General features: G+C 60.1%; 1 protein-coding gene across 1 annotated transcript; it reads right to left on the minus strand.

Annotated features, from left to right (window-relative positions):
- Positions 1-1,702: 1,702 nt before the first annotated feature.
- CRB2 (crumbs cell polarity complex component 2) lies at positions 1,703-22,830 on the minus strand (the record flags this gene model as incomplete). Its single annotated transcript, XM_079706988.1, has 13 exons — positions 1,703-1,927; positions 3,819-3,936; positions 4,575-4,691; positions 5,508-6,291; positions 7,074-7,239; positions 7,812-8,320; positions 8,410-9,282; positions 12,185-12,298; positions 12,473-12,658; positions 13,155-13,294; positions 13,425-13,620; positions 15,999-16,322; positions 22,737-22,830. The coding sequence occupies 13 exons, from the start codon at positions 22,828-22,830 to the stop codon at positions 1,703-1,705; spliced, it is 3,846 nt and encodes a 1,281-aa protein (XP_079563114.1).
- Between the last annotated feature and the right edge of the window lie 5,166 nt (positions 22,831-27,996).

Raw genomic sequence — 27,996 nt, forward strand, 5'->3', positions numbered from 1 at the left:
GTCAGGGAGAACGTTGGGGGGAAAGGTGGTCCCACCTCCTACAGGATAAGGACCAAGCAAGCCCCGTAACCTAGTGTTCAGGGCCCTTCCCATCCCAGTCTCAGCCCGCTCATCCCTTCCCTTGCCTCCATCACCACATGTCTCCACCTCACATTTGACTCCTGTGCCTCTGGAAGCTGGCTGAGACCCCTAGGGGAGATGGGTAAAGTCCACCTCCAGTCGAGAAGTGGAAAGGGGTCTCCTGGCCTTAGCACAGGGGGCGCTGGCCTGGGAAATGGCAAAGACCAAAGGGCACATCTCCAGGTCAGGGACCAAGGGACTCTGAAGCTCAGAGGCCAGGCCCTCAGGCAAGTGCCCCTCAGAGATCAGAGATCCCAGTGTGATGGCATCACCAGGGAAGGGACTGGAAGCAAAGCGGCCAGTTCTTCCCTTCATCTGTCTGTCCGCAGGACCAGCCCCGACACAGAGACAGTGCCAACATTTGCCGAGCACCTGCCTCAGCAAACAATCCTGAGGGCTTCCTGCGAGGCCCTCCTCGAATCCTCCCAGCGGCCATTAGAGAGGTGACTGGTCTGCAGGTGAAAGAGCGGACTCGCCAGGCAGCCTGTAGAGGAGAGCGCTGATGCCGGAGGGGCTGGAGAACCACGAGGTGGGCAGGGAGGGTTGCTCCTCTGTCATCGCCCTCTGGCCTCCTTGCTACCCCTCAGGGAGGCCCCTTCCCCGCCCTCTCCCTCTCCCTCTCCCTCCCCGACACCTTGGGATGACCCAGGCAGCCCTCACAGCAGACTGGACTTTAACGAATTCCAGAGCTCCTTCCCCACTGTTGCCCCGCCGATCCTCACAGCAGCCCTGTGAGGTAGGCAAGGGCTGCTTTCCCCACTCTGTAAGCGACAGGCCTGCAGGAGGAAGGCTGCAGTGGCCCAGACACCCCCCCCCCCCATCCCTGCTCCTGCAGGTCTGCCCCTCAGTCTGCATCCCAGCGGGTGCCTGGCTGCCGCAGAGGGCAGAGACAGACCTGCCTCAGGGAGCATTTGTCTGGGGAGCCAGGAGCTCACACATTAACCTCTGGCTCATGCCCCCCACCCCACTGATTTCCAGCTGCCTCCAGGGCCCGGGCAGCCTCCAGAGGTGGGAGAAGCTGCTGGAGCTGGGGCTTTGGTCCTTGGGCAAGCCCTGGCCTGGCCTCCAGGAGAACTCGTGGCCCTGGGCTGCCCCTGCCCCGGGGCTGAGAAGGTGGTCTCCACTGCCCAGCTGCACTCACTACACAGTCACGTGCACAAACAGCAAAGATGTGGACATGCCCGTGAGCCCCATCCGTAACACTCACACTGGTATCTGCAGATCAACAGGCCCAGGTACAAACACACATGCGCGCGCACACACTCACACACACTCCTGAACACATCGTGTGCACCCACAGGTGCTCCTCCCGGCACAGCCGTGTGCCTGCCAAGGTAAGACCGGGCGGTTGGATGGAGAATGTCCACAACCTCGCCAGGCCTCTCTCTGCTTCCCTGAGCGCACCCCTTCCCCTCAGTCCAGGACGGGGCAAGGGCTCCCAGCAAAGGGGACACTTCCCCAGCAGGTATCCTGGGCCCTGCAGCAGCTCCCCGAGGCCCGGAAGGCTCCCGAAAGTGGCCTCCTTCGGTCTCCAGGTAGAAGCTGAGGACCTCACAGGTGCTGGAGCCACAGCCAGGTGGGCCTAGATGAGTCTCTCCTCAGGTGGCACCTTGAGGACGCTGTCCATCTCCAGCCGGGCTCCGGCCACCTCCTGCTGGCTCGGGCTGTAGGTGCCCTCTGACTGGCGGCGCTTTCTGGCCGCCAGGATCCCTGAGAGGAGCCCCAAGAGGAGGAGGAGGAGGCAGGCGCAGGCCGCAGGCACTGCCACCTCCAGCAGCGGGAACGGCAGCGGCAGCGATAGGCCCTTCTGGAAGAGATGCAATAACACGCCTAAGACCATGGAGGCGGGGAGACCCAGTTCCTTCAGAGGAGAGGAAAAAGCATCGCCGGGCGGAGGCTTCCCTGGGAGGTAGTGAGAGACCTGGCCCCAAAGGTATGCAAGCAACTGCCTGGGAGCTACCTATTAGAGGCACCGCAAGGGGATTCCTGTACAACAAAGGGGTTCTGGCTAGGAGGAGAGAAAACATTTATTGAATGCCTACTAGGAGCTCAGCACCGTGTGTGGGATTTCATGTAAACCCTACAGTGATCTGAGGAAGTGCGAGCGAGGACACCCACTTCTTCCGTGAGGACAGGAATCTTTGGTTTCTCTTGTTTACCCGTGTATCCCAAAGCGCACAGCAGAGCCTGCTCAGTAGGCACTCGATAAATATTAGAGGAGAAAACAGAGGCTCTGCCCAGATCCCCCCAGACACATGACTAGTGGGGGTCAAGCCGGGACTGGCACTGCCCTCTGTCCGCCCGCGACGCCACGCCCATGCCCAGCTCACACCACCATTCTTCAGTCTCGAATTCCAGCCGAAGGTCCGTCCTTCAACTGGCCAAGGTGGGCCTCAGTGCCCAGCTCTGCCACCCTGCCTCTCTCAATAAACACCCAATCTGAAGTGATGGGACTTGATCCCTCCCGAACCCAAAGGGCAGTCTGGGTTTTCAAGTGTCTGTGGAGACCATGCTCAACCCCCAAGTGGGAGGCATCTCAGGCAGTAGCAGGAGAGGCTCGCCAGCCAGGGGGCCCGGGCAGGGCATGAGCTGCAGCACGCTGACCTGGCTGCTGGCGAGTTCAGAATCCACCAGGGCGGGTCCCCACCCCCCAGAGACTCAGACCAGGCTCTGGGGGCCCAGGAAACCACCTCTCTGTCTCGTCACAGACACCGGGATGCCCCCATCAAAGATTCTACAGACAGACCTGGAGTTCTGAAGCTCCAGAATCACTGACTTCCAGGGGGCAGAGGCCCAGGGCCTCAGATTCACCTGCCCTCCCTCTGTCCCATGAGACTTCTCAGCCCACTGTGACCTGGGTCCCAAGTCTCAGCCCCCAGCCCTGAAGAAGGTGCCCAAGACTGTAGAGAAAAATTCATCCCAGCCCTGAATGGGCCCTCCCCAGGCTCTGGCCCTGGGCACTTCAGGAGGAGCTGTAAAGCCATTTCCTCCCTAGGAGGAGGGGGGCGGCGGGGGATGCCAGAGGCTGTAAAGTTCAACTTGAAAGGAAACATTCCCCAGCAGCAGAGAGATTTGGGGTTTATGACCCAGGCCGCCAGAAGCCTGTGGAGATCAAGGCTCCTCCCCAGGCTTCGTCCCTCGCTGCTGCGCCCACTCTGGGCTCACTTCCCGCTGGGCCTGCAGAGTCTGTTCTGCCCCTTAGTGGGGAGGGGGCCAGAGGGAGGTTCAAGCTCAAGCTTCCTGCTGGCCCCCATCTATTTGGACCCCTCCTCAGCTGAGCTGCCCTGGGGTCAGGGGCTGCCTTCACAGCAGCCAAGCCTTCCCAAGCCTTCTCTGGCCCAGAATCCCGGGCTCCCCACGTCTTCCTACTCTAGAATCCTGGCTCAGAAACCGCCAGAGATTACAGGCTCTCGTATTCACCAACGTAAATCCCAGAATGCCAAGATCCTGTGGGCCCTAAATCCTGGCCCAGATCAGACTTGGCAAAGCCCAGCTGTTTCCCTGCAGCCCCCAGAGGGATGCTGGGGGCCCCTCCTGTGCGGGCGTGTGGAAGTGGCCTGAGTCTTCTTTCCCTGCTCCCCACCACCCCGTGACAGGCCTGGCCCAGGAACAGCTCCACAGGTGCTGTATACGCTCCCCCGTGACATCATCTCACCAAAGTCCAAAACAGGGCACCCACCCCCTCGGGCATCACTCACCACCACTTCGCAGAACTGGCCTGAGAAGCCTGCACTGCAGGTACATTCATATACCCCACCAGCTGTCCGGCAGGTGCCACCATTCAAGCAGGGGTTGGCTTCACAGGGGATCTGACACCTGGGAGGCAGGGACAAGGGTGGGGCTGAGAAAGCTGCTCCCTCCCAGGCTGCCTCTTGTTCCCCCAGCTCCTTTACTTCCTCAACCCCTCCCCCACCCCCTGCACACACTGGCATCAATGCTCATTCATCCACTGTCCCCAGCGCTGCCCCTCCCTGGCTGGGCCCTGCCAGGTGACTGAAGCTGAATGTGATCTCCATCAGCTACCACGCCCCTTCACCCCAGCATTCACGACAGAATGACTGTCACTCCACCAGAAGCACAGGGGGAGCCTGTGTACAGACACCTGCCCAGGGGTGCTGACTGTCTGGAGTGGGCCAAGAACCTGCATTTTTACAGCCTCCCCAGGTGGAGGAGTGGGAGGTGGGCTGAGCACAGAGCTCTAAGAAACACCACCAGGCAACTACTTCCCAGCAGGTGTCTGCATAACACAGGATGGTCTTGGAAGCCCCAGAGGGAAAGAATTCAAGCAAGAGAGGTGTACTGTCTGGCACTGTGACGACAGTGAGGGCTGAGAAGGTGAGCAAGGATCCGTACCCCACTCCACCTGCCCTGGCTGGAGGGGATCCAGAGGCCCGCCCTGCCCAACTCTCCACACTCACCAGCCCACCTCCCAGGCCCCTGGACCCCAGACCCACCTCTGGCCAGCAAAGCTCTCCTGGCAGCTGCAGTTGGCACCCTGGGGCCCACCCTCACACGGGCCGCCACTGAGGCAGGTGACATTCAGGCTGCACTCCTCTGGCAGGACAGGCAACCTGAGGAGAAAGCACAGAGGCTGGCCTAGGGACAGGACACCTAGGACCTGGCCCACCCCCACGCCCGTGGGTCACTGAGGTGACCAGAGCCTCTGCATTGTCATTCAAGGAATTCAGAGCCACCTCCTGGAGACCCTGCCGTCAGTCATGGAAGCCGTTTCTAGGGTGGAAGGGGTGGGACATAGGGCTGCCACTCTGCGACTCCAGCCCTACCCCCACCAAGGTGTACAACATCGGGCTGAACCCTTCGAGGCTGAGTCCTCCGAGGAGCTGATGAAATGTAAGTAGTCTCCCGGGGCAAGAGCTGCCTCCTAGACACAGAGCTTGGGCCTGACATTCTTTGCGTAGAGAGGGGGATTCAGGCCTCTGCCAGATACTACTCCGTAAGCTTGGCTCCAAAAGGAGTGGGGAGTCATAGACTGAATAAGGGAAGCGGCCAAGACTCCTGTCCCACGGGACTGACGAAGGAGGGCATCCGTGGTGGGCAGCTCGGCAGGAGAGCCTCTAGGTTTTCCTCCGACACTAGCTCGGGGGTTCCCCCACCCCGACTCCCAGGCGACAGCGTTGTTTAGCTCAAATTCAAATTTACCCGGGTGTCCCGTATTTTTTCTGGCAACTCTAGGGAGCTGTTGTTCCCAAGTTACAGATAACAGCGCGGTGGCTCAGAGAAGGGACGTGGCTGGCCCACGGAACCAGCGCATCCGCACCCGGGCTTCCGGACTAATCTGCCCCACCCCCCGCCCCCGGGGTCCCCACCCCTGCCCCGTAACCGCCGGACCCCTCGGACCCAGGCCGCCCCCGGCTGGCCGTGCGCACCGGCAGCGCGGGCCCGCGAAGCCAGGCGGGCAGCGGCACTCGAAGCGGCCGTCTGGGCGCGCGTGGCAGCGGCCGCGGGCACAGGGCGCTGAGCGACACGGGTCGGCGCGGGCCTCGCAGCGCGGACCCTCCCAGCCCAGGCCGCAGGCACAGGCGAAGGCGTCGAAGAGGTCGCGGCAGACGCCGCCGTTCAGGCAGGGCGAGGGGACACACACGGGCGCACCGAGGCAGCCGAGGCGCGGAACCGGCGCGCCGGGCCAGGCCGAGAAGGGCTCCCGGGAGCCGGGGGCCGCGTCGGGCCGCGGGCCTGCAAGGGGCAGCGGGAGGCCGCCGAGCGCCACGCGGCCCAGGCAGCCCGTGAAGTTCTCGGCCAGCAGGACGCGCGCGCCGCCCGGGCCGCGCAGAAAGTCCAGGTCGCCGGCCAGGCCCCGCAGCGCCACGGGCGTCGCCGCGCCGTCCAGCCACATCAGCCAGCGCGACGCGGAGGCCGCGGGGCGTTCCATGGCCAGGCGCACGCGGTGCCAGGCGCCGTCGGCCACGCGCGGCCCGGGCGCCGGCAGCACCGCACCGGGCAGGCCGGGGCCACTGCGCACGCCGGCCGCCAGCGAGCCGTTGCGCACGGCCAGCCAGACGGTGTCGGGGGTGTCCGCGGCGCGCAACAGCCCGGCCTCGGGGTCCCGCGTGCGGAAGGCCAGAGAGAGGCCGCTGAGCGCGCGCCCGGATGACGCGTTGTGCCCGCTGAATTCCGCCGGGGGTCCCTCGCGGAACGTGGTCTCAGCCACACCTGCAGGGAGAGAGAGCGTCGGAGGAAGGTCTATCGGTACCCAGCCCAGCCCAGGCACACTTGGGTGATGCGGGGACCAGTCTGCCGACCCCGCTCCCCACACCCCCGCGGTCTGGGGGCGGGGGCACGCCCACCCACCTATCATCTAATCCCAGGAACTGTCCCCCCCCGCCACCTCATAACTCTCTACCTACAAAGAACCAGCTCCGGGCTGGGGAGACCTACCCTACTGTGCCCACCCTGCCCTCCAGGTCACAGACCAGGCAACAATAACACCTTGGAAAATCTGCCTCCTTCTCTCCTCAGTGAAGTGGCCCTGTGTCATCACTGTGGCTCACTCTTCATTGCAATCATTTTAATATTATAACACAGTCATCTTTTAAAACTGCTGACCATGGCCTTCTGCTGGTCCTCCCATGGCTCCCCATTGCCCTTGGCAAAAAGTCCCAAGCTGCCTGGCCTAGCATTCAAGGACCCTAGCAACGCTGATACCTCTACTTGTGTTTCAGCTCTTATAAACCTCATGCCTTTGCACATGCTTTGCCCCCTTCCTGAAATGTCCTTCCCTGTTCCCGGTCAGAGTCTTATTTGCCCTTGAAAACCTAGCAAGTGCTCTCTTCCTCCAAAAAGCCTGTCCTTCTGGATGCAGTGGCCCAACCACACTGGGCTGGGGCTGTTGGCATCCTGGTCCACTGTCTCTGAGTCCTGAAAGCAGGGGTGGGATCTAACCCAGCTTGGGTGTCCAGCACCCAGCATGTGGGCTTTCCAGGGCAGGCACTCACAGACAAAGCCATCAGGGACCTCCTCACAGGTGGCAGGCGGGAGACAGGGCTGGCCAGGACACCACAGCTGCTGGGCACATGTGGGCCCAGTGAAGTTAGCAGGGCAAGTGCAGTGGAAGTCATTCCAGGAGACAAGGCAAGTCCCACCATTGAGACAGGGCTGAGGCTGCAGGAGAATCAGGGCAGGGACTGGCTCAGGCCTGGGGCTAGCATCTCCCCACCATAACCATCCTTGCAGTGGTTCTTCATTGAGCACCTAGTACAGATACATTACCTCCTCACGAACAAATAGAAAAGTAACTAGCGTTCCCATTTTACAGATGAGGAAACTGAGGCTCAGAGAGGAGAAACCACTTGCTGAGTCACCTAGCCAGTAAATAGAGGAGCCAGAGTTCACACCCAGGCTAGTCCAATCCTAGAGCTGGTGCTTTGTTCATGAACCTGGGTGTCCTTGTGCCCCAAGCAACTCCCACAGAAAGGCTTGGGCAGCCCTCTGCCTGGGTCAGGGTGTCTGTCTCAGATTAGGACTGAGAGGAGAGGTATGGGGACTACCAGAGGGCAAGAGCAGCCGGCCAGAGAGGAGATGAAAGTGAACCCTGCTGTCTCTCTCCAGCACTGGGACCTTGGGCGGGCACTCCACCTCCTGGTGCCGACCTGACCAGCAGAAGGACATGCTAACCCCCAGCGAAGCAGGGTGGACCCCGGAAAAAGGACCCACCCTTTCCCCGTGGCACTCACACTGCACGTGTCCTCGGAGACACAGCCCATGGTGAGGTTCCAGGACTGCCTGCTGCCCGGCATACTGGGCAGGCTGGAGTTCTCCAGCAGCGGTGGAAAGAAGGGGAGGTGGAGGCTGTTGAGTCGCAAGTCCTGAATGCAGCCTCGGAAGGGCCCACCCCAGGGCTGGGCGTCAGCAGGGAGGAGCCTCCCGCCCACGTGCACCTGCTGCCCCAAGCCCTGCAGCTGATCAGGCCCAAAGCTGAGCGTCACCAGGTGGCGGAGCCCATCATCCCAGCGCCCGGGAAGCACCAGGGCAGGACTGCCCAGCACCTCAGCCCGGATCTGGCCCTCGTGCAGGAACACTGTCAGGCCAGCTACTGAATCGTTGGCAAGTTGGAGCAGAAGGCCAGCACGTTCCCGGGTGCGGAGGAGGAAGGACATGGTGAGGTTGGGGCCTGGCAGCTGGTCGAGCAGGAAGGAGGCAGAGCTCAGGGTGCCCCCCAAGCCAAAGGTGGCAGCAGGAACCTCTGCAGGGAGAGAGGGTGCCGGGCATGAGGCCTGTGGGCTGGGGGCAGGCACAGCCCCTGCCCTGGGGCTCACCTGGCTCGTTCCTCACCATCAGCACATGTGGGACCGCTATAGGGCCGGGGGCAGTCACAACGGAAGTGAGTCCACAGGTCCACGCAGACCCCTGCGTGGGCACAAGGCGGAGGGTGACACTGCTCCTGGCGCCCGCAGCCCAGGACGACGTTCTCGCTGAGATCCTCAGGCAGCAGGAGGTGCCCGTCCACATGCACGTCCTGGAGGCAGCCCGTAAAGGCCACGCCACCCAGCTGCGTGGAGCAGAACCCAGCAGGCGTCGGGGCCGGGGAAGCCGTAGGAGGCGGGGCCACAGGACTGGAGGCCACACAGAGGTGGGCAGGGCAGCCCTCGTGCCAGAGCCGCATCTCCAGGACCCCAAGGCGGAGCATCACCTCCACTCGGTGCCAGTGGCCGTCATTTAGGGGCAGGTCCAGCAGCCTCAGGATGCACACGTTGTTGCCGTGGCTCCAGAATGTGGCCTGAAGCGTGGCCTCCACCAGTGCCAGCTCCAAGCTGCCCTGAGTATCAGAGCGAGTGGCCAAGGCACCAGCAGGTATCGTAGTACGAAACCTCAGTGCCAGACTCAGGGAGCCACCAGCTGGCACCGAAGCCCGCACAGGGTTCCCAGCCACAAAGGAGAAGGTGGTATTCTGGCCACAGAAAGGTCCACGGGTACCAGGTGGGCAGCGGCAAGCATAACCGTGTACCCCTGACTGGAAGGTGGGGATGCAGGTGGCAGCCAGCGGACAAGTGTGGCCTTGGCAGCCAGTGAGCTGCACGGAACAGTCATGTCCACCCCAGGCCTCTGGGCACCAACAGACGTAGCCCGCCACGGTGTCTTCGCAGGTCCCGCCATGGAGGCAGGGCTCCGACAGGCATTCGTCCACATCTTCCTGACATGTCAGGCCTTCAGGAGAGACCAGGGCAAGGCTCAGCACCCAAGGCCAGAACCACAGTCTTGACCCAGAGCTTAGCTGCCTCTTAGGATGGGGACCTCAGCATCTATCAACCAAACCCATTCCCAATTTCCAAAGGGTTTCTCAAGGTCCCCTGAAGTCCCCAGAGGCTGGAATCCAAGGTACTCCTTCCTTTACCATATCTTGTGTGCCGATTCAATCCCCTAAATACTCTCCAATGCCCCCTTTCCTCCCACCTCGCCTCCCCTGCCTCACCAGCTCTCTAGGCCATAGTCTAGTGTCCTGTAGTTCACCAGCCTCCATCATCCATCTCTACAAGTAGCCAGAGATCTCTTTCTAAAGCATCACCTGGTCAGGTTCCTCTGCTACTTAAGGTCCAATCACTCACCCTGGCATTCGAGATTGCTCGTGGCCTGGGTCCTACCAGGAGTTCATATCTCAACCCTGCTCCCTGCAAACCCTGAGCTGCCTGTTCCTCCAAACATTTCCTGGGAAGTCCTGCCTCGGGGGCTTTGCTCATATTGCTCTCTCTGGAATGCCTCGTTCTCCCTAACCCTGCCTTTCAAACTCCGACTCATCCAGCAAAGCCCAAATTCAAATGGCCAGTACCCTAGGAGGCTTTCTCTGACTCCCAACTCCAATCTGCTGTGTCACTCCCAACTCCTTGCCCACTCCCAGGCACAGCTCCCCCAGAACCCAGTATTGAAAATATCTGTTTACTCAGCTGAGATCTCCTCTAGGGGCCTGGATATGTCATTGGTACCCAGCAAAGGACTTGGTATGGCCTTTGTGGACAGAGAGATGAAATGGAGGAGGGAGTGGGGATGGATGGATGCATCTGTGGCACTCGAGTAGCCCCTGGTTCTAACCCCCCCATCCCCGTCCCTCTGCCCTAGGGCCCTGGCACTGGCTGTGAGGTCACCCTCCCCTCCAGGGGCTCCCATGCCAGGTGCTCTGGCCCCAGCGTGGGTCAAGAGGCTACAGCCCGACCCCTGCTCAGCCAGAGCCTCCACAAGACCACTGAGGCCAGCCCTGCCCACGTAACCCAGCCAGGGGAACCCAAGCCCAGAGAAGCCGCCAGGATATGAATCCTGGCCCCAGTCAGCCTACAAACACCACCGCCTCCTTCTGGGGACGGCCAGTCCCACCTCCCCCTGCCCAAGGCCCCAGCCCTGCATACCTGCCAGGAGCCACAACACCCACAGGAAGGTCCGCAGAGCCCGCAGCCCCATTGCATTTCCCCACAGACAGGCTGAGAGCAGAGCTCCCCGCCTGGCCAGCCGCCTCCTTCAGAGCTGGCCCAGGAATGCCAGGCGCCCAGCACAACCCCAAGGGAGGATGGGGGCCGACCAGCCCCACAGCCGGGGTTCCCCCTCCGGGTCCTTGACCTCAGAGGTCTGACCTCCCTGCCACCCATCAGCTGAGCTCAGCCTGGGGAGGAGCTGGGCTCCCGCTAACCTGGGGGGATGACGCGCCCTCTCTAAAGCCTCTATGGCTTCATCTGTAAGATGGGGATTTAGAACCCTACCTCGTGGGGCTTTGGTGAGGAGGAAAACAATGCAGAGAATACTCTTCAGATGCAGGGCATGCTGCAGTGGGCCCAGTGTGTGCCAGGCACCCACGAGGCCACTGTTTCTGGGGCACTGTGCCTGGGAGTGGGCAAGGACTCAAGGGACCTCAGCCCATGGGGGCAGGAGATGGGTTTTCCGGGTGCCCAGAGGTTTTGGCCACCCAGAAGTGGGATGCTGAGCCCCCAGCACCTTTGGGGGGTGAGAGTGGAAGGGACGGTGGTGATCACCACCTCCTTCCCCCAGGCAGGGGAGCCTGTGCCCAGGAGCGGTGCCAGGGAGAGGAGGCAGCTTGTCGGAGCAGGAATGCGGGCGGGTGTGGGGGAAGCGTCACAGGCATTCCAGAGGGGGCAGGGACACTCCGTGCTGTGTGAGGAGGTCCTCGGGTTCATCAGTATCTGCAGGGAAGGGTGTCTGTGTGTCTCCGCATCCTCTGTACCCAAGGCAGGGAGAGGCTTTCTGCAGGCCCAGCTCCTGCCCAGCACGCCCCAGCTCTCCAAAGGTCAAGCTCATCCTTCTCCAGACACTGCCCGCAGCTTTCCGTAACAGCCCCTGCCGTCCACCACACTCCCCCCATAGTCCACCACACACACACACACACACACACACACACACACCACACCCCTCCCTCCACCACACCCCCCCACACCACACACCCCCCCACCTCACCCCCCACCACCACACTCCCTCCACCACACACCCAACCACACACACCCCCACCGCTTTTACCTCCTCTGTCCTGGCCGAACTGCCCTGTCCTCCCTGCAGGCCCCTCGGCCTCTGCCCAGCCCTTTGATGTCTAGGGCTCTCTCTGCCCAACACTCCACACTTTCTCCTGGATAACCTTGGCCTCCTGAGACTCCAGCTGCAGGACCCCCAGTCTCAGGCCCCTCTCCTGGGCCATAGACCCCAGACCACGAGCCCCCACCCAGGCTCCTCCCTGTAGGCACTCCACAGACACTCAGACTCAGTATGAACAAGGCTGAACTCACCATCCTCTACCCAATGTCACCCAGGGCAGAAACTCGGCCGGCATCCCTGCCACCTCCCACTCACACCTGGAAAAACCCTCAGGGCCTGTAGCGTGCCCCTCATACATATTTCTCAACCTCCACTCCAGAATGTTTTTCCCCCACTCCCACCTCCAAAGCCCAGGTCCCAGCTCAGCCCTCTTGCCTGTCACCTGGCCACCACACCCACCTCCTCCCTAATGTCCTTGACCCCATCAATCCAGCCTCCAAACATCAGCCAGAAGGAACCTTCTCGTCCCAGGTCCACCGACTCTGACCTTGCCCTGCCCCAGTGCCCACCACACCCCAGGCACCTGTGTAGCCATCTGAACAGTGGCACTGGAAGCCATTGGGCAGGTCCTGGCAGAGGCCTCCACTGAGGCATGGCCGTGAGGCACACTCGTCCACGTCCACACCGCAGTCGTCCCCTGCAAGAAGCCCAGCTGTGGTTCCCACAGCTCCCTCAGAGCCAGACTGGAACTGGAAAGGGCCCATTTTATAGCTAGGGAGACTGAGGCCAGAGAGAGGTGCTTGAACCCAGCTTCGGCATCCCTCCCGCGCATCTGGACACTACAGACCTGCTTCCCTGGAAGGGGGCTCACCCTCAAAGCCCGGAGGGCAGCGGCACAGGAAGCCAGCGGCATGGCGGAAGCTGAAGGCACCTGGGAAGGCGGCCTGGATGCCCCCATAGAGGGCTGGGTCGGAGCGCTGCAGGCACTGGCCCCCGTGCTGGCAGGGGCCCACTGCACATTCATCCTCATCCACCTCGCACCGCTCGCCGCTGTAGCCTGGGGACACACACAGGTGGGCGTCAGGTCACAGGGGGTCACCAAGCAGCACCCCTCCACTGCTGCCAGGCCAGCCCAGGGCCAGGCGGGGACAACAGCTCAGAATATGGTCACGGATATTCCGAGGGAGGGACACACTGAGGGGGTAGGAATGACCAGTGCAGCCTTCACCAGCATCAGCATCATGTGACTATGATTACTAGCATTACTGAGCAGTCTGCACGTGCGGGGCCCTGTACCAAGGCCTGATGGGCGCTACACCTTTTTACTCTCCTCGGAACAGCCCAGGAGCAGGTGCTGTGATTAGCCCTGTTTAGCAGATCAGGAAACTGAGGCTCAGAGGAGTTGCAGGCACAGGCACACACTGGGCTTAGTCCACTCAGGTTGTGTGCGAACCGCCAGGTTGTCCCAGGGCAGTCCTCCTCAGCCTGCGCCCCCGCCCCCATAGGCGTGCGAGCGCGCACGCGCACACGCTCTCGCGCACGCGCACACACACCTGGCCAGCAGAGGCAGCGGAAGCTCCCGAGGCCCTCGAGGCAGGACGCGTTGTGCGCGCAGGGCGCTGACGCGCACTCCAGCACCTCCTGCTCGCAGCGCGCGCCCTCGTAGCCCGTGTCCGCGCAGTCGCACCGGAACCTGCAGGGGGGGGCGCGACCGGAGCTGAGCACGCGCCCGAACCTCCAGCTCCCCCTGTGTCCCTCGCGCCCCCCACCCCGCCGCCCACCGCGCAGCCTCACCGCTTGAGGGCACCCGGCCGCCCGCTCACCCGTTGACCAGGTCGTGGCATACGCCCCCGTGCACGCACGGCTGGCTCTGGCACTCGTCCAGGTCCAGCTGGCAGCTGGCACCCCCGAAGCCCGGCGCGCACACGCAGCGGTAGGAGCCCAAGCCGTCCAGGCACGAGCCCCCGTGCAGGCAGGGCGCCGAAGCACACTCGTCCACCTCCGCCTCGCAGGTCACGCCTGGACAGGGACCGAGAGAGACAAAGAGATGGCCGCCCAGAGGGAGAGCGAATGAGGCCGAGCCAGGCTGACCCGAAACGTGCTCCAGACTGACCAGAAGCGGAGCGTCAGGATCCAAAGAGAGAATCCGCTGTTCCATTCATCCAGAGCAGGTGTTTCTTGCGCCAGCAATAACAGTGGGGTTGAAACAACACAGACATCCCTGCCCCCTTGAGCTCATACCAGTCTAGCCCAGGAGACGGGGATTAGGTCAATATTACGTAAATGAGGGCTGATTTTTACTTTTGATAAGCTCAACAGTGGGTACGTGCTAGATCCTGTGACAGCAAGAGGCAGGGTCTTAGCCTGGGGAATTGAGAGTCAGGGAAGGCTTCTTGGAAGAAGAGACTTGAAGGATTGAGGGGGCATTCGCTAGACTAGGATAGGGGGCTGTGTGAGCAGTTGGATTCCAGAGAGACTGTAGGTCTCTCCAGAGAGACTATTGGTGAAGACCTGCTTGGGGCAGGGGCATGATGCCCTAGGGCAGGGGCGCATGGAGGGTCGGGGAGCAAAGGGGAGAGTGAAGGAGGTGGGGCAGGAGTGGGGAGTGTCAGGCCTTGGGGGCCAAGTAACACACTCCGAGCTTATCCTAAAAGTTTTAAGCAGCTGATATATAGTCCTCTCTACATTTCGCTCTGCTGGCTTTTCGTGGAGGGTGTAAGGAGGGACCCCAGCAAGGAGGGGCATACCCGGTGGGAGATGCTGGACCAAGGTAGCCAACTCCTTCAGGCTTTCCCTGCATTGTCTTGCTTTTACAACTGGAAGTCCTGTGTCTTGGGGACCCTCTCAATCCTGGATAAAACCAAGACAGTTGGGAGGCTCTCAGGGGAGGGGCTGTGGAGATGAAGGGAGATGGAGGATCTCAGGGTTTGGAAATGTACTGCCCGAGCTCATCGTGGAGCCCGTTTGTCATTGTACACTCCAGTGGCCCTGCCTCTGCCCCCTAAGTGGGATTGGTCGTGGGGGGCTGGGGATCCAGCTGGCTCCAGCTGGGACCTTCCCCCCTTCCTGGCTCAGTGAGCACAAAACAGGGGCCCTCCTTCCTGTGACCCAGCCCCACTCCCACCCTCTGTGCCAGGGGGAGCCAGGCCCAGGCCGCCTGGAATCCCAACCTCCCCCGCCTGGCTGGGAAGGGAAGGAGGAGGAAATGAATCACAGTGGACGCTGCCCCCACTCACATCCACAACTCACCCAGAAAGCATTACCCAAAGTGTCTGAGCACCGCACATCTGGGCACGCACACACCTGCTGGCACCCACACACAGACTTTCCCACAAACGCATTCAGGGATCCCAGACACCCGTGGATACTGGCAGACACAGAGGCCTTTACATGACCTACTCACACATCCACAACTAATCTGTCCAGACACCTGAACTCTCAAATGATGAGAAAGGTACATGGAACCCGTTTCCGAAGTTCATTTTCACCGGTGTGCTGAGATCCATCTCTCCACTGTACGCCTCCTCTCCCAGAGCCCAGCCCCCAAGTGTACCTCTTACTCTGAGGTGACCTCAAACTGCCCTCTGCCCTCAGAGAGAGTCATCTGAATTCAGGGTTGAATAGAACCTGGAGTGTCCACACTGCAGGCTCCCAGCTGCCCTAGACCTAGCCTCGCTCCCAGACCTGTGCCTAGCTGCGCCCTCCTTCCTGACTTCCAGGCAGTTGCTCCAGGATGCTCTCGCCTTGGAGGGTGGATGGGACTGGGACAGGGCCATACTCTGGAGGAGGGAACTGTCCCCCTCAAGACAGCAGAGATCCCTAGGGGTACATCTACGTTACAGTTTGAGCAAGACCACCAGTGTCTCTATGCAGGAACTCTGGGGGCTCCCGCCCCCAGGGGAGAGGGTCCACATGACAACCTGAACCATACCCGGGTGGGTGTCGTGCTCCAGAACCATCAGACGAGCCACCAGAGGATGTCTGTGCTACAGCCTGACGGGTCTGGAGTGAGTCGATGCTAGAAGTACTGTCTAGATGTGTCCTGGTTAAAGCCAAGCCAGGCATATCTGCACTCTAGTCCCGGAGATGCCTGAGGGGTGTCTCCGCTACCAGCACTGCCTGAGCCCTACAAGGGACTGAAATAACATTTGTCCAGTGTCTGTAGTGTGCCAGGCACCGTGCCAGCGCTCACTCATTGCACTCTCATCCAGAGCTGCCAGGTTAGCCCGAGAAGCATTAATTCCGCAGCATGACCAAGAGAGGGTACACCCTAGAGCTGCCAGGATGCCTGGGGGTGTCTCTCTGCTAAGGTCAAAGCTGAATTCGTGATTTGACGACTCTGAGTCGCTGATGGGGTGGACATTACACACACCTCCGGGAACAGCTGGGGCCATTACCTGCATAGCCGAGGGGGCAATGGCACTCGTAGCGATCGGCCAGGTTGTGGCAGGTGGCCCCGTGGTGGCAGGGCCGGGACGCACACTCATCGATGTCCAGCTCACAGCGTGGGCCCTGGAATCCGGGCACGCAGTAGCAGCGGAAGCCACTGGGGTCTGGAGCCTGGGGCACACACAGAGCGCCGTGGTGGCATGGCTGACTGGCACAGCCCCGGGGCTCCAGGGGTCCACAGGTATAGCCACCATTCTCTGTAGCCTGGCACTCGGTCCCTGGAGCACATGGGTCTGAGGCACAGGCACCCGGGGGGTCCGAAGGCGCCATTCCTGTAGAGAGAGGAAACTGGCTGGGCAGGGTGGACATCGGCTACCAGGACACTCCCCTCCCCACACCCAGGCCCATCCCCAGATCCCAGAGTCAGAGCAGCAGGGCTCCGTCAGTACTCAGGAGGATGGAGGGAGCGCCAGGGGGTCTACACACCAGGTCCCAGCAGGCTGCACGCATCTGCACCCAGAACTGGGAATGGTTTCAGGGGTGCCTCCATAGCAGGGAAATAAGACCCGGGATGCCTGGCTCCCCGGGCAGGATTAGTGAGCAGACGCCCGCTCATCCTGTGAGCTTTTCGCTCCATGGTGTCCGTGCATCCCCGCAGCGCCCCTCGGAAGCAGGCCCTGTCAGGCCCATTTTACAAGAGAGCGGATCCAGGCTCCAGAGTGAAAGTGAGGACTCTTGCCTGAGGTCACATAGCAAGTCAGTGCTGGCTTAGCCCTCAGGGTCTGTCCGTGTGCTCCAGCCCCACCTGGGGAGGGGATCCCCGCCCTGCTTCCTGCCGGGAGGGTGTCTCCTCCCACTGCCCACCGACTCCACTGCTCCTGCTGGGGGTCTGGTAACTCCATCCCTGCGTGAAACTGGAGATGGAGGACTTCAAAGGCCCCTCTCCCCTCTCCACCCCTCCTCCCCTCCTGGCTCTGCTGGCCTGGGAACTTCTCAGAGGATCCCTGGCCCTCACTGTATCCGCAGCCATCAGCAAGTGTGAGCGGCCAGACTGGCCGAGGTCACAGGGTTCAGGGCAGGTATTGAGATGAGCTGACTGCACTCGTGGCTCCAGCCACTGCGACATCTCCTCAAGGCAGAGCTCCCTCACTTAGAGGGTCATCTCCTGATCTGTAGCCCGCCCCCGCTCCCACCCTCCCTTGCTAAGAGCCTGTCAGTGTCATGCTGGTGTAAGAACTTTTGAAGCTTTGAAGTCAAACAGCCCTGGGTTCAAATCCCCACTCGGCCAACAAGCTATGAGACCTTGGGCAAGTCATTTCTACTACTGAGCCTTCGTTCCCCAATCTGAAGAGGGTTGATAATAGTACGTGCCTCGTAGGATATGGAAGGATTGAGAGCCTCAGGGACGGCAGTCAAGTGCCCACTCGGGGTAGGAACTCAGTAAGTGATGGAGGAACGGGAACCGCCTGCGAGAAGGAGGCACCTCGGACAGACCTGGGGCTCCAGGAGGCACCCCTCCCCCACCCAGGTTGTCATCCAGACACTAACCAGGCCCCGGAACAGCTTCGGGCCCTGTGCCTCCCCTCCCCCACCCAGCGAAGACCCCCAGATAAGGCTCGACAGCCTCTCAGGCGTCATCCACATTCCACCAGGCAGGGCTGTCCACCAGCCAGCCCCCACCCTTGCCAGCCAGGGCCAAGCAGGATGGGGGACAGGGAGACAGAGGTACCGACCGACCAATGGACCCAGGGAGAGAACCCAGCTGTCAGCCCCACAGCCCAGCTCCCAAAGCACCTGGTACAGCTCAACATGGCTCGCTCTCCAAGAGCCTCACCAAGGGGGTAGGGGCAAGCACCCACCCAGGGCCAGGTGTGCGGCAAGGCCACAGGGGGTCTGAAACACTGTCAGGCCAAGATGACCTTCTAGGGCTCTGGGCTCCACAGACCCTCTCTGCCCACAGCTCCGCTCCCCCAAGCCTGGTCACATCAGTGAGGGCAGGGGCCATCTGGGCCTCTCTGAGGGGCTTATGGGCAGCTTGTCTTTCTTCTTCCCACCCTGAGCCATGGTGGCGGATCAGTATAGAGCCTGGTCCACCAGGGCTAAATAGTCTGATGGGGGTGGGAAGATGGTCTGATTGGGAGGGGGAGATGCTCTGATGGGGGTGAGTGGATCAGGCTTCCTTGGGAAAGGACACAGCTTTGGGCATCAGACCCGGCTTGTATCTGGGGTGTGAACAGTGCCCGCCTTGTGAGTGTTGTGAGGAGCCACTGAGGGAACGTGAGTGAAGCCCTGGCACCAGCGAGCCTTCAGGGAGGGCTCTGGCCATTACAGTCAGGGTCCCTGGACCCAGCACACTCAGGAGGAGCAGCACAGTGGTCACAGCTCCCACTTGAAGGGCCCTGGCTGTTGGGTCCTATGCCAACAGGCCCTTCGTTTAATCCCAGCAAGCGCCACCCCTCATCTGTGTGACCCAAGGGACCCCACCCCAGTCTGGAGCTTTGCCCCTGATTCAGAGCAGGCTGAGGAGGCAGCACCTGTGGGGACAGGGGAAGGTGCTTCATCACTGTGGGAGCAGGTGGCCCATGACCCTGTATGACGGAGCCCCAGGAGGCCGAGCCCAGCCCCACTGGAGGAAGGAGTTCCTGCAGGCAGAGAGGGAGGGAGCTGTCTGCCCTAGGAGGCCTGCAGTGGTGCCAGAAGCCTGCATGTGAGGCACAGCCATCTCTCTTGTGTAATCTCTGTCTTCACAGTTACCTTAGGGGGTGGATAGTGCTATCATTCATTTTTTACAGTTGAGGAAAGTGAGGCTCGGAGATAAGCGACTTCACAGTTCCTAGGAGGGGCTGGAATCCAAACCCAGGTCTCACTGCTCCAGAGCCTCCACTCTGGGGGTTCCAGAATCACCCCAGGGCCTATATAAAGAATACGGATTCCTGGGCCCCACTCCAGACCCAGAGATGCAGAACACTTGGGCCTGGGGCCCAAGAATCTTCATTGCAACATGCTCCCTGGGGAGGGGACTCCTTTGCACGTTGAGGCCTGGGAACAAGCACTGACCTTGGGCTCTGCCTCCAGGGAGCGAGCCCAGGAGGCCTGGCTAGCCCAGGGCTGAGGGGAGGAGAGGTGAGGATGGCGGGATGGAGAAGGGGCCTTCCCAGCCTGGCTGGAGGGGCGTGGCCTGTTGCCAGGGTGACGAGGGGCCTATGCTTATCTTTACAAATCCCTCCTGACCTCTCAGGCTGCCTGGGACGACCTGGCGGTGGGGAAGGATTAACGGACACCCGCCCCTCCCCTTGGACCTGCTGCCCTGCCCTGAGAAGGCCCCGAACCCACCTCCGGGAAGAGGATTTTCTTCATGGAAAGGACAGGATTATAATAACAGGAACCATTTCGTGAGTGCACGTGTAGCTGTGCTACACATCTTGCATCTATTATTACATTATTGTGTTTGATTCAAACTGGAAAAGGTGGGTGCCAGTAAGAAAACTGTTTCTCTAACTCAGAGAGGTTGATAAACTTGCCCAGGATCATTCCTCAAAAAACTAAGAAGCAGATCATTTCCAGACTTCTGTGAAGTCCACGTCTCCCAATGCATGTGAAATTCCCACTTTGCAAACTCTAAATTGCCACCCATGTATTGTCATTTTAGAGCATTCTAGCCCAGCCTCCCCCAGGCACTGAAAGAGTCTCGGAAGGCTTGCCTGAGAGTGAAGGTTCCAATATCAGCCTGGGCAGAGCAGGCAGTCTTCCCTGCCTATCCAGAATCCAGCTGCTAGCAATTGCACGGTGCTTCCGGCTTCACTCCGTGCCTAGTTACTCCTACTTTATTTGCACTTGTAACAGGCCTAATGAGAACTGCCAACGACTGATGAGAAGTGCTTGCTGAGGGTGGGTTTTGTAAAGCTTCTCATCTTGACAAGGCAAAAAAGAGAATATATCTGAGAAGCCACCCAAGATCCCATAAGATGTGCTTCTGGCATAGGGAAAAAACTGCCCATCTAATAGCACGAGGCCCCAAGGGTAGGACTGAATAACACTGCAGCGCAGCTGAGGCAGAGCCATCGGGAAAGGGCTAAATGCCTCTAATAAGGCAGCAGAGTTTGGAATAGTCTTTTACAAAAATGTTTATCACCTGAGGTTAAAAGACATAATTTTGGTAATCCCCACAATAGCTGTCGCGGATCCACTGCCTACCCTTTGCCTGCCGTTGGCAAATTCCAATGTTTCCAGACCATGGTCTCAGATGGCTGGGGCCATGGAGGCACTTGCTGGAATGGGGGTGAGACCGGGCAGATGGGTTCCCAGGCCTGCCACCCCAGCAGGCCACTTTTAACTATTAGTGGCTTCCGGCTCCTTTCTAAAATTTCCTTTGAAACGGGATTCCATGCCAAACCTAAGTTGGAGAACTGCTGCATTTTCTTATCGGATTCTTGTAGCAGCCCTCAGAGTGAGCTGGTTTGCCCCCTTTAGACAGAAGCACAGAGAGGAGATGTGACTTTACATAGACTAGTCCCATAGGTGCCTGTGAAATCCTGGCCCTGCCACACACAAGCTGTGACTCTGGGCAAGTTAACTGACCCTCTCTGGGCCTCGCTTTCCTCCTCCGTAAGCTGGGGGTATCAGAGTCGACTTCATAGGGCTGTTGTGAGAATTAAATTCGATCATGTTAGTCCAGGAGCAGCACGTACAGGCTGATGGTATTATTTATTCACTTGCCAACAGATTTTTACTTGGGGCAAACACTGACTATCCAACAAATCCTGACGTTAGAGCATTTGTGTGTGGCTCCCTGCTCCCTGCCTCAGTCCTGCAAGCCCCCACCCAGCTCTGGCTGGAGGAGGGGCCGGACTTGGGGGCTGGACTTGCTGCCCCTTTGTCAGCTGGGCTCCCTGGCGTGCAGGCAGCCGGGAAGGATGTGAGAGCCCCGATGTGCCCCGTTGTGCTCCAAGATGCTTGGCGCTCTCCTAGCAACCAGCCCGCCTTTGTGGCAGAGTAGGCCCAGGAGGGAGGGCCCCCGCTCAGGGCCTGGCAGGGGTGGGCAGCAGAGCCAGGGGCCCAGGGCATCCAGAACCCCCATCCCCTCTGGAATGGAAATTACTTTTCAAGTGACATCATCCCCGGCCCGTCTCCTCCTGGCAGTCAGGCCTTGGGTCCTGGCATCCAGAAATGTTCATGCTCATAGCACCGTACCCCAGCTTTCGGGGATCCCCAGGGAGGGGGCCCCCTGTGCCAAAATTGCAGGGGGAAAGGCTGGTCCTGGGAATCCCAGCAGGGCTGCGTGCGGGTGAGTGTGTATATCATCGTCCGCTCCCTTCGGTAGCATCCATCTACTTAGTGTTCACTTTGCCACAAGGTTCATGTGAAGGTACATCTGAGTGTGAGTGCACACCTGTGTGCAGGCATGTGTCACGTACAGGTAGGTGTGTGTGCTCGAGTGCATGTGTGGCGGGTCTACACGTGCCTCTGTGTGCCCTTGTACATGCCACACCACTGTGCTGGTGTGGGGGCAGTGCACGTGTGTGTGTGCAGGTGCATTTGTGCGATCTGTGTGTGTACGTGCCTGTGTGTGTGCACTGTACGGTAGGGGACAGACCAGGATTTCATGCCCCTTGTGCAGAGAGCAGGCCCCCAGCTCCTCTTCGATTTGCCTCAGGGGCCCAGCTTGTAAGCCCCCATCCTTCTCTGAACCTCAGTTTCCTCCCTTGCAAAACAGGGGCCTCATACTCCGCAAGGGCCCTGCGGAGAGGAGAGGAGAGGAGACGAAGGTTTTGTGAGCCGGGCCCTGCGAGAGGCTGAGGAAGGCCCCAGGGAGGGGCCTGAGAGGGTTGGACCCACATCCTGGGACTCTGAGGAGGTGGGGGCTCCCCCGCTGCAGCGGAGCCCAGGCCGCCCTCCTGCACAGGACTTCCCAGGCCTGGCCCCGTAGCTATAGTGACCAAGACAAAGCATCCCCAGACCCCCCAGGAGGAATTCCAGGCCGGTGCACACGTGAATCCACTTGGACAAAAGCAAAAACCTCTTGGTGAACGGGGTCTGGCTTCACGAAGCCCTTTCAGCTTGATCTGGGAACTCTGGGGGGCGCGGAGGGGGCAGCGGTGGACACATGTGTTCCCAGATGCCCAGCCACTCCCCAGGGACGCCAGAGCACCCCCCCCCCCCCAGCCCCGCAGTGCAAGCAGGGCGATCACCAAACGGAGGGGATGCAGGCAGAAGCCCTGGGTCTCCTTCCCTCTTCTCCACCCCGATCCCCTGGGCTGGGGTCTGCTGCCCCCACCCCACGTCCCCGTGTCGAGAGCAAGGACACAGTTCAACCCACTCAGTAACTTGCACCCCGCAACTCGCGCTGGGATATAGCCCACCACACGCACAGAGCCTCAGACACAACCCCTGGCTCGCGCGGGACAGCTGCCCCGCCTCACAGCTTAGACGCGCCCACAGCCCACAGCCCACAGCCCATAACCTGCGCACAACTCACATGAGAGCCCCCAGACTCGGGCCTCACAGGCCAGAACAGCCCAGCCCAACACCCCTCCAAGACACACGGCCCGCCCCTTACCCGGACCCCGGCCGGTGGCGATCCCCCCACGAAGTCCCCCGTGACCACGCGAGCTCCAGTGGCCCCCAGCTGCACACCCCCCTGCACCCTGCAGTCGGGCCCGGCACCCACACGGACGCCCCACGGCCTGGGGTGCTGCTTTGTGGACAGACCCAGCCCTGGGTCCCCCAAGGCTCGGCCCCCAACTCACCGGCCGGGAGGGCGAGGGCAGAGCCCCCGAGCAGCAGCAGCAGGAGAGGGGCCGGGGGCCTGGGGTCCCGGGTCCCAGGCCGGGCCAGCGCCATGGCAGCGCTCTGCTCGGCGGCTGTGGGAACGGGCGGCCTGGCTGGCTCCACACCCCCGTCTCCCTCCAACCAGCACTAATGCCGTGGACAGAGGCCCGGCCCCTCCCGCCTGCCCCTCCCCCTCCCCCTCCCCTCCCCCTCCCCTGCCCTCGCAGGCGGGTCCACCTTGAGTAGGGTCTAGAGGGGGGGTCTGACCCAGCCCGCTCCCCAAGCCCAGGGCTCCAGACTCCAGATGAGGCCTCGGGGGCCCCCACGGGTCTGACCTTGTCTCAGGGCCCACCCTTCTCTCCCTCCAGACCTACCCCCCCTTTTCCTCCCACCTCTCAGGTCCTGCTGCCTCAGCCTCCTCAGAGACATTTCTGTTCTGGGGGCTGTTCTTCTCACCAGATGATACCAGCTACTCCCAAGTGCTCCGTGATCCCACCCTGCCCACCCCCATCTTCTCTTAGCCCAGGCCTCCCTCCCCGGCCCAGCCCGAGCTCCCCTCCCACCTCCTCTCTGCTGGAAGCCCCAGCCCCTCCCACTCAGCTTGTTCCTCCCAGCCTGCTCCCTCCCAGGGCTGCCCACCTGAGAAGGCATCCCGCCTCCCCCCCCACCCCTCCAGCACCCCCTGCAGCTGACGCCTCCCTCCCCACTCCCCACGTTCAATCCACCACGAGCTCCTGGCCGCTCCCCACCTCCACGTCCCTCGGTCCCACCCCACCTCTTCACTCCCATGGGCCCCACACTGCCACACACAGCCCCTCTCACCTCCGCCCTCAGGATGAGGCCCCCGGCTCCCCCGACCCTCACCATCCCTTCAGCCGCCAAACTGAGTCTTTTCTATTTCTCCCCTTTGGCCTAGATCTTCGCCTTTGCTGTTTACGACTCCAAAAACCTCATAACAATCCAAGGCAGCCCATTCTACAGAACTGGCAGCTCTAACTAAGCAGCAAGCTTTCCCTCTCCACTCCACGGGCTGGGAAGTCCTTCTTGTTGTCTAACCTTACAGTCTCCTGCTGCTCTTGATGTTTGCTTGCTCCAGGCTGGAGAGGGGAATGTTGTTTGGGTGGAGAGGAGGAGTTCTCGCGGGGACCTGGACCCAGGAATCTAGGTCATCTCAAAGGCACTACAACATCAAAAACCAGCCCATTCTTCCACCGCCCTCAGCTCCAGTGAAAGGAGAATCCCCTTGCTGAAAGGACTTCCTGAAATGAGCAACTGGCCCCTGCCAACTCACCCCTGTTTGGCCCAATTCAGTGACTCAGGCCATGGACTCAGGCCACCCAGGCCCTATGCTGGGCTCTGGATGTGTCCCTGGCACCTCGAGGGCACAGTCTGGAGAGACAGAACTGAGTAAATTGATGGAGCTCCAGGCTGAGCTCGAGGGATGGGCAGTGGCCCGTGGAAGTTCCAGGAAGGGAAGAGTGGGCGTCACACAGGGCATAGGCAACGGTGCTGGCTCTCCAATGCTGGGGAAGTGCTCAGAGAGGACACCAAAGGCCTGGGTGGACCCCTTGTCCACATCCCTGCTCCATCTCCACCCTCCAGTCTTGGTCCTTCTGGGGTAGGAGTCGCTCCTTGGTTTCTGGAGCTCCCCACACTCCCAAATCACCTTTAATTCCCTGCCTCTCACATATACGAGGAACCCGTCCCCCTCCACGTGGCGGCCCCTCGCCACTCTGTTGGGAAAAGCACAGTCTCATCAGCTGAATAGATCCAGGTTTGAGCCCAGCTCCACCACTGACTAGGGAGTGACCCCAGCACGTGAATCCCTTTTCTGGGCCTCACTTTCCTCATCTGTAACATGGGGGTGATAATGAGTTTAAGCAGCAGTGCAAGTTCTCTTTATTCTGCTTCTCAGAGATCCAGGCAGCCCCAAGCGGAGAACAGGAGGACCACGAGGCTCCCACAGCCCCCTGGGTCTCTGGATACACAGACACAAACACCCACGTTTTTACGAGGAGCTCCGAGGTCAGAAGGGCGCCTGAGCTCTCCTTCCAAGCCCCGCCCCCTGCCCCCTGCCGGGTCCTGCAACCGCCACGCGCCACCTTGTGGCCAGAACTGGGAGTGTCCTGCGAGGTCTGTGGGGCACCCAGGCGAGCGACGAGGACGCTGAGGGAGGGATGTGGGAACTAAACTGCACCCGCAGAAGGAAACGAGTGAGCGGGAAGGAGGGGCCCGGGAGTCAGGTGGGCGGCAGGCAGGACGGAGGTTAGACAGGGCCGATCATCCTGACGCACTTCCCGGCCTGGATCTGGAGAAGAGACAGTAAGAGTGGGCCAGTCCCTCTGAGAAGATGGTCCCTCAGGAGAGTCCACTTCCCCCATCCTCCCGACCTGGGGGTGGGGCTGAGGAAGGGGAAAGGAAGCCAACATAATCTCATCTTACCTCCTCAACGACCCTGCAAGGTCAGCATTGACCCCATTTTACAGATGAGGAAACTGAGGTTGGGGGAGGTGAGATTGGCTGCTCAGGGTCCCACAGCTAAACAGTGCAGGGGCGGGATTCGAACTGGGGGCTGCCCAGTGCCACCCCTTTTCCCTCCCCAACCTCTGACTGTAGGTTGACTAACTGTGCTCCATTCAACTCAGGAATTATTTGCTGCCTGCTCCCTGGTCAAGGGCACCCAGTCCTGGGGCAGGTGCCCACCAGCCTTATGGGGATGTGACAGTAAAGTTTAGTGGTTTGGTAATGCCTGCTTTGGCATCAGGCCCCTTGATTTTAATCCTGATTCTGCCCTGTGCCCTTAGGCAAGCTTTTGTTGGTCTGTCTTTACTTTTCTGAACCTTAGCTTCCCCATCTGTAAATTGGGGTAATACCAGTATCAACCTCAGAGTTCTGTGACGAGTGGACTGCTGCCCGCAGGGCCCAGGTTGGGGAGGGGATGGTAGGGGAGGGGATGGTGACACGGGGCTGCTTCCCACTCAGGAGAAGCCTCCAGACTCTTCCAAGGTGACCTCTGCCCTGGATGCCCCCACCAGCGTCCTGCATCTCCCTTCTCAGGGGCTGTGTGATTATTCTGTCTGTCCCCCGCTCCCCAGCCAGATCCACCCTCTTCCCTCTCTGCCCGGCTGATCCCCTGGCCTTCCTCACGGCTCCCTTCCCCAGGACGGGGAGGCAGCAGGAGCAGGGAGGGCTCCCGCTGCTCTTTCTTCCTGCACTGGGTGCACCGCTGACTACAGCTGCAGCGGAGGCCCCTCTGCTGCTTCAGCTCTCACTGCTCAGGTAATGCTGTTCTCTCTGTGGCCAGCTGCAGGGCCACCTTCAGCCCTGACCTGACCGGGTCTCTCCAAAGCCTTCCTTCCCCACTGTCATCCATTCCCTCCTTCTGGGAGCCCTCTCCCCTGGCTTCCCTCCTACCTGCCTGGCTGTTCCTTGCTCCCTTTCCCCACAGAATGTCGGGGTGTGTCTGGGTCTGCTCCCAGCCCCCTGCCCTTCTCAAACGACCCTCCCCGGGTGAACTTCCTGACCAACCCAGCTCTCTCACGAGCCCTCTACCTGTGGTTCTTAACCCTGTTTCAACTCCCCCTTGGTAACAAATATCTTGTATCGCTCCTTATTACCCTGAAATGAACTGACGTGCATATGCATACAATTCCCCAACAGAAAAGGATCTCAATGCCCAGACTGCAACATCAGAGCAAGCCATTGTAGGCTAGCGGTGAAGTGCACAGACACTGGTTCAAATCCTGGCTTCTCCACTTCCCAGCTGTGTGACCTTAGGTAAGTTACTTAACTTCTCTGTGCTCAGTTAGCTCCCCAGTCAAAAAGGTTTTTTTTTTTTTCTCTATGCAGCACTTTACTGCATAGAGTTGTTATCAGGATTAAATGAGTAATTATTCACGAAGCATTTAGAACAGTGCCTGGCGTGTGTTACAAGCTGAATGAGTGTTGGTTAAATTTAAGATGATAAGTGTTTCAAGTTGTAAATACTCTTATTGACTACACTAGAAGACATGATAAAATAACGAGAAGCTTGCACCTATTCATAGAACCCCCCTGAATGCAACAGCCCCAAATGCAGACCTATGCAGAATGAGGTATTGGCAACTCAAATACCACAAGCACTGTTGAAATTAAGTAGGTAATTTTCCCAAATGGTGGCAACTCTGGGTAAGGTTCTGAACAAAATAAAGAGCAATCTTCCTTCAATTTACGTGGAAGTTGTATTTCTGGCAAATTCAGTGTATGTTAAAGCTCAGAGCATTGATGCAAAAGTGCTCTTATTTCTATGCAAGCCAGACCTGGGTTCTGGGCTCAGACACAAGTGTTTTTCCTTCACGTGAATGTCTGGCAGGACATTCAAAAGTCAAAAGGCACGTGGAACTTTCTCCATGGTGTGGAATGTCCTGTACGTTGCAGGGCAGCCAGCATCCAGGGCCCACCCACTAAATGCCAGTGGGGCCCCCAGTCATCATGAAAACTGAATGCACCCTCACAAATTCCCCAAATAGCGCCCAGGAGGCTCCTGTGTTCTACACCAACTGCCAGAGGGACTTTTCCAAATCCCAGACTGTCGACTCCCAGTTACTCTCAGGCCAAGTCCAAATTCCTGAACCTGATGCCCAAATCCTCGTCATGCAGCTGCCGGCTTACCTCCACAGATGCGGACCCATACCACCAGCATACCACCCATACCACCCTACACCCAGCTGTGCCATGTCCCCAACCCCAACTGAACACACGCACACACACACGCACATGCACACGCACACGCACACACACACACACACTCCCTGGCTGGTTTTTGGCTGACTAGTCTTTGCTCTTGGGGTCTGCTCCCTGGAAACCCCACCCTGGTTGAATGCTGTGCTGACATCTGGCTGATCCTTTAAGACCCGGTTCTGGCATCACTTCCTCAGAGCAGCCTTGGTTACCCCCAGGCTTGGTTAGGGCCTCTTCTGTGCTCCCACAGACCCCACGGCTTTGATCGAAGCCCCCAGGACTGACTGACCATGCCCTGTTCTAGTTGCCAGTATAGGTGTCTGTACCCTCCTGAGCAAGGGCACGTAGTAGGTGATTAATACACAAGCAAGGTCCATTGAGCCCTTGCCCTTGGGGAGCTCACATCTAGTAGAAAGACAGATGCACAGACAGGGCTGGGAGGCAGTTGCTCAGAGCCTGGTGAGAGCCCTAAGGACAGAGAGGCCAGCTGTCGGAGGGCAACTTCCCAGAGGAGGTAGG

Source organism: Hyperoodon ampullatus (assembly GCF_949752795.1).
Source record: "Hyperoodon ampullatus genome assembly, chromosome: 6".
Taxonomy (NCBI): domain Eukaryota; kingdom Metazoa; phylum Chordata; class Mammalia; order Artiodactyla; family Ziphiidae; genus Hyperoodon; species Hyperoodon ampullatus.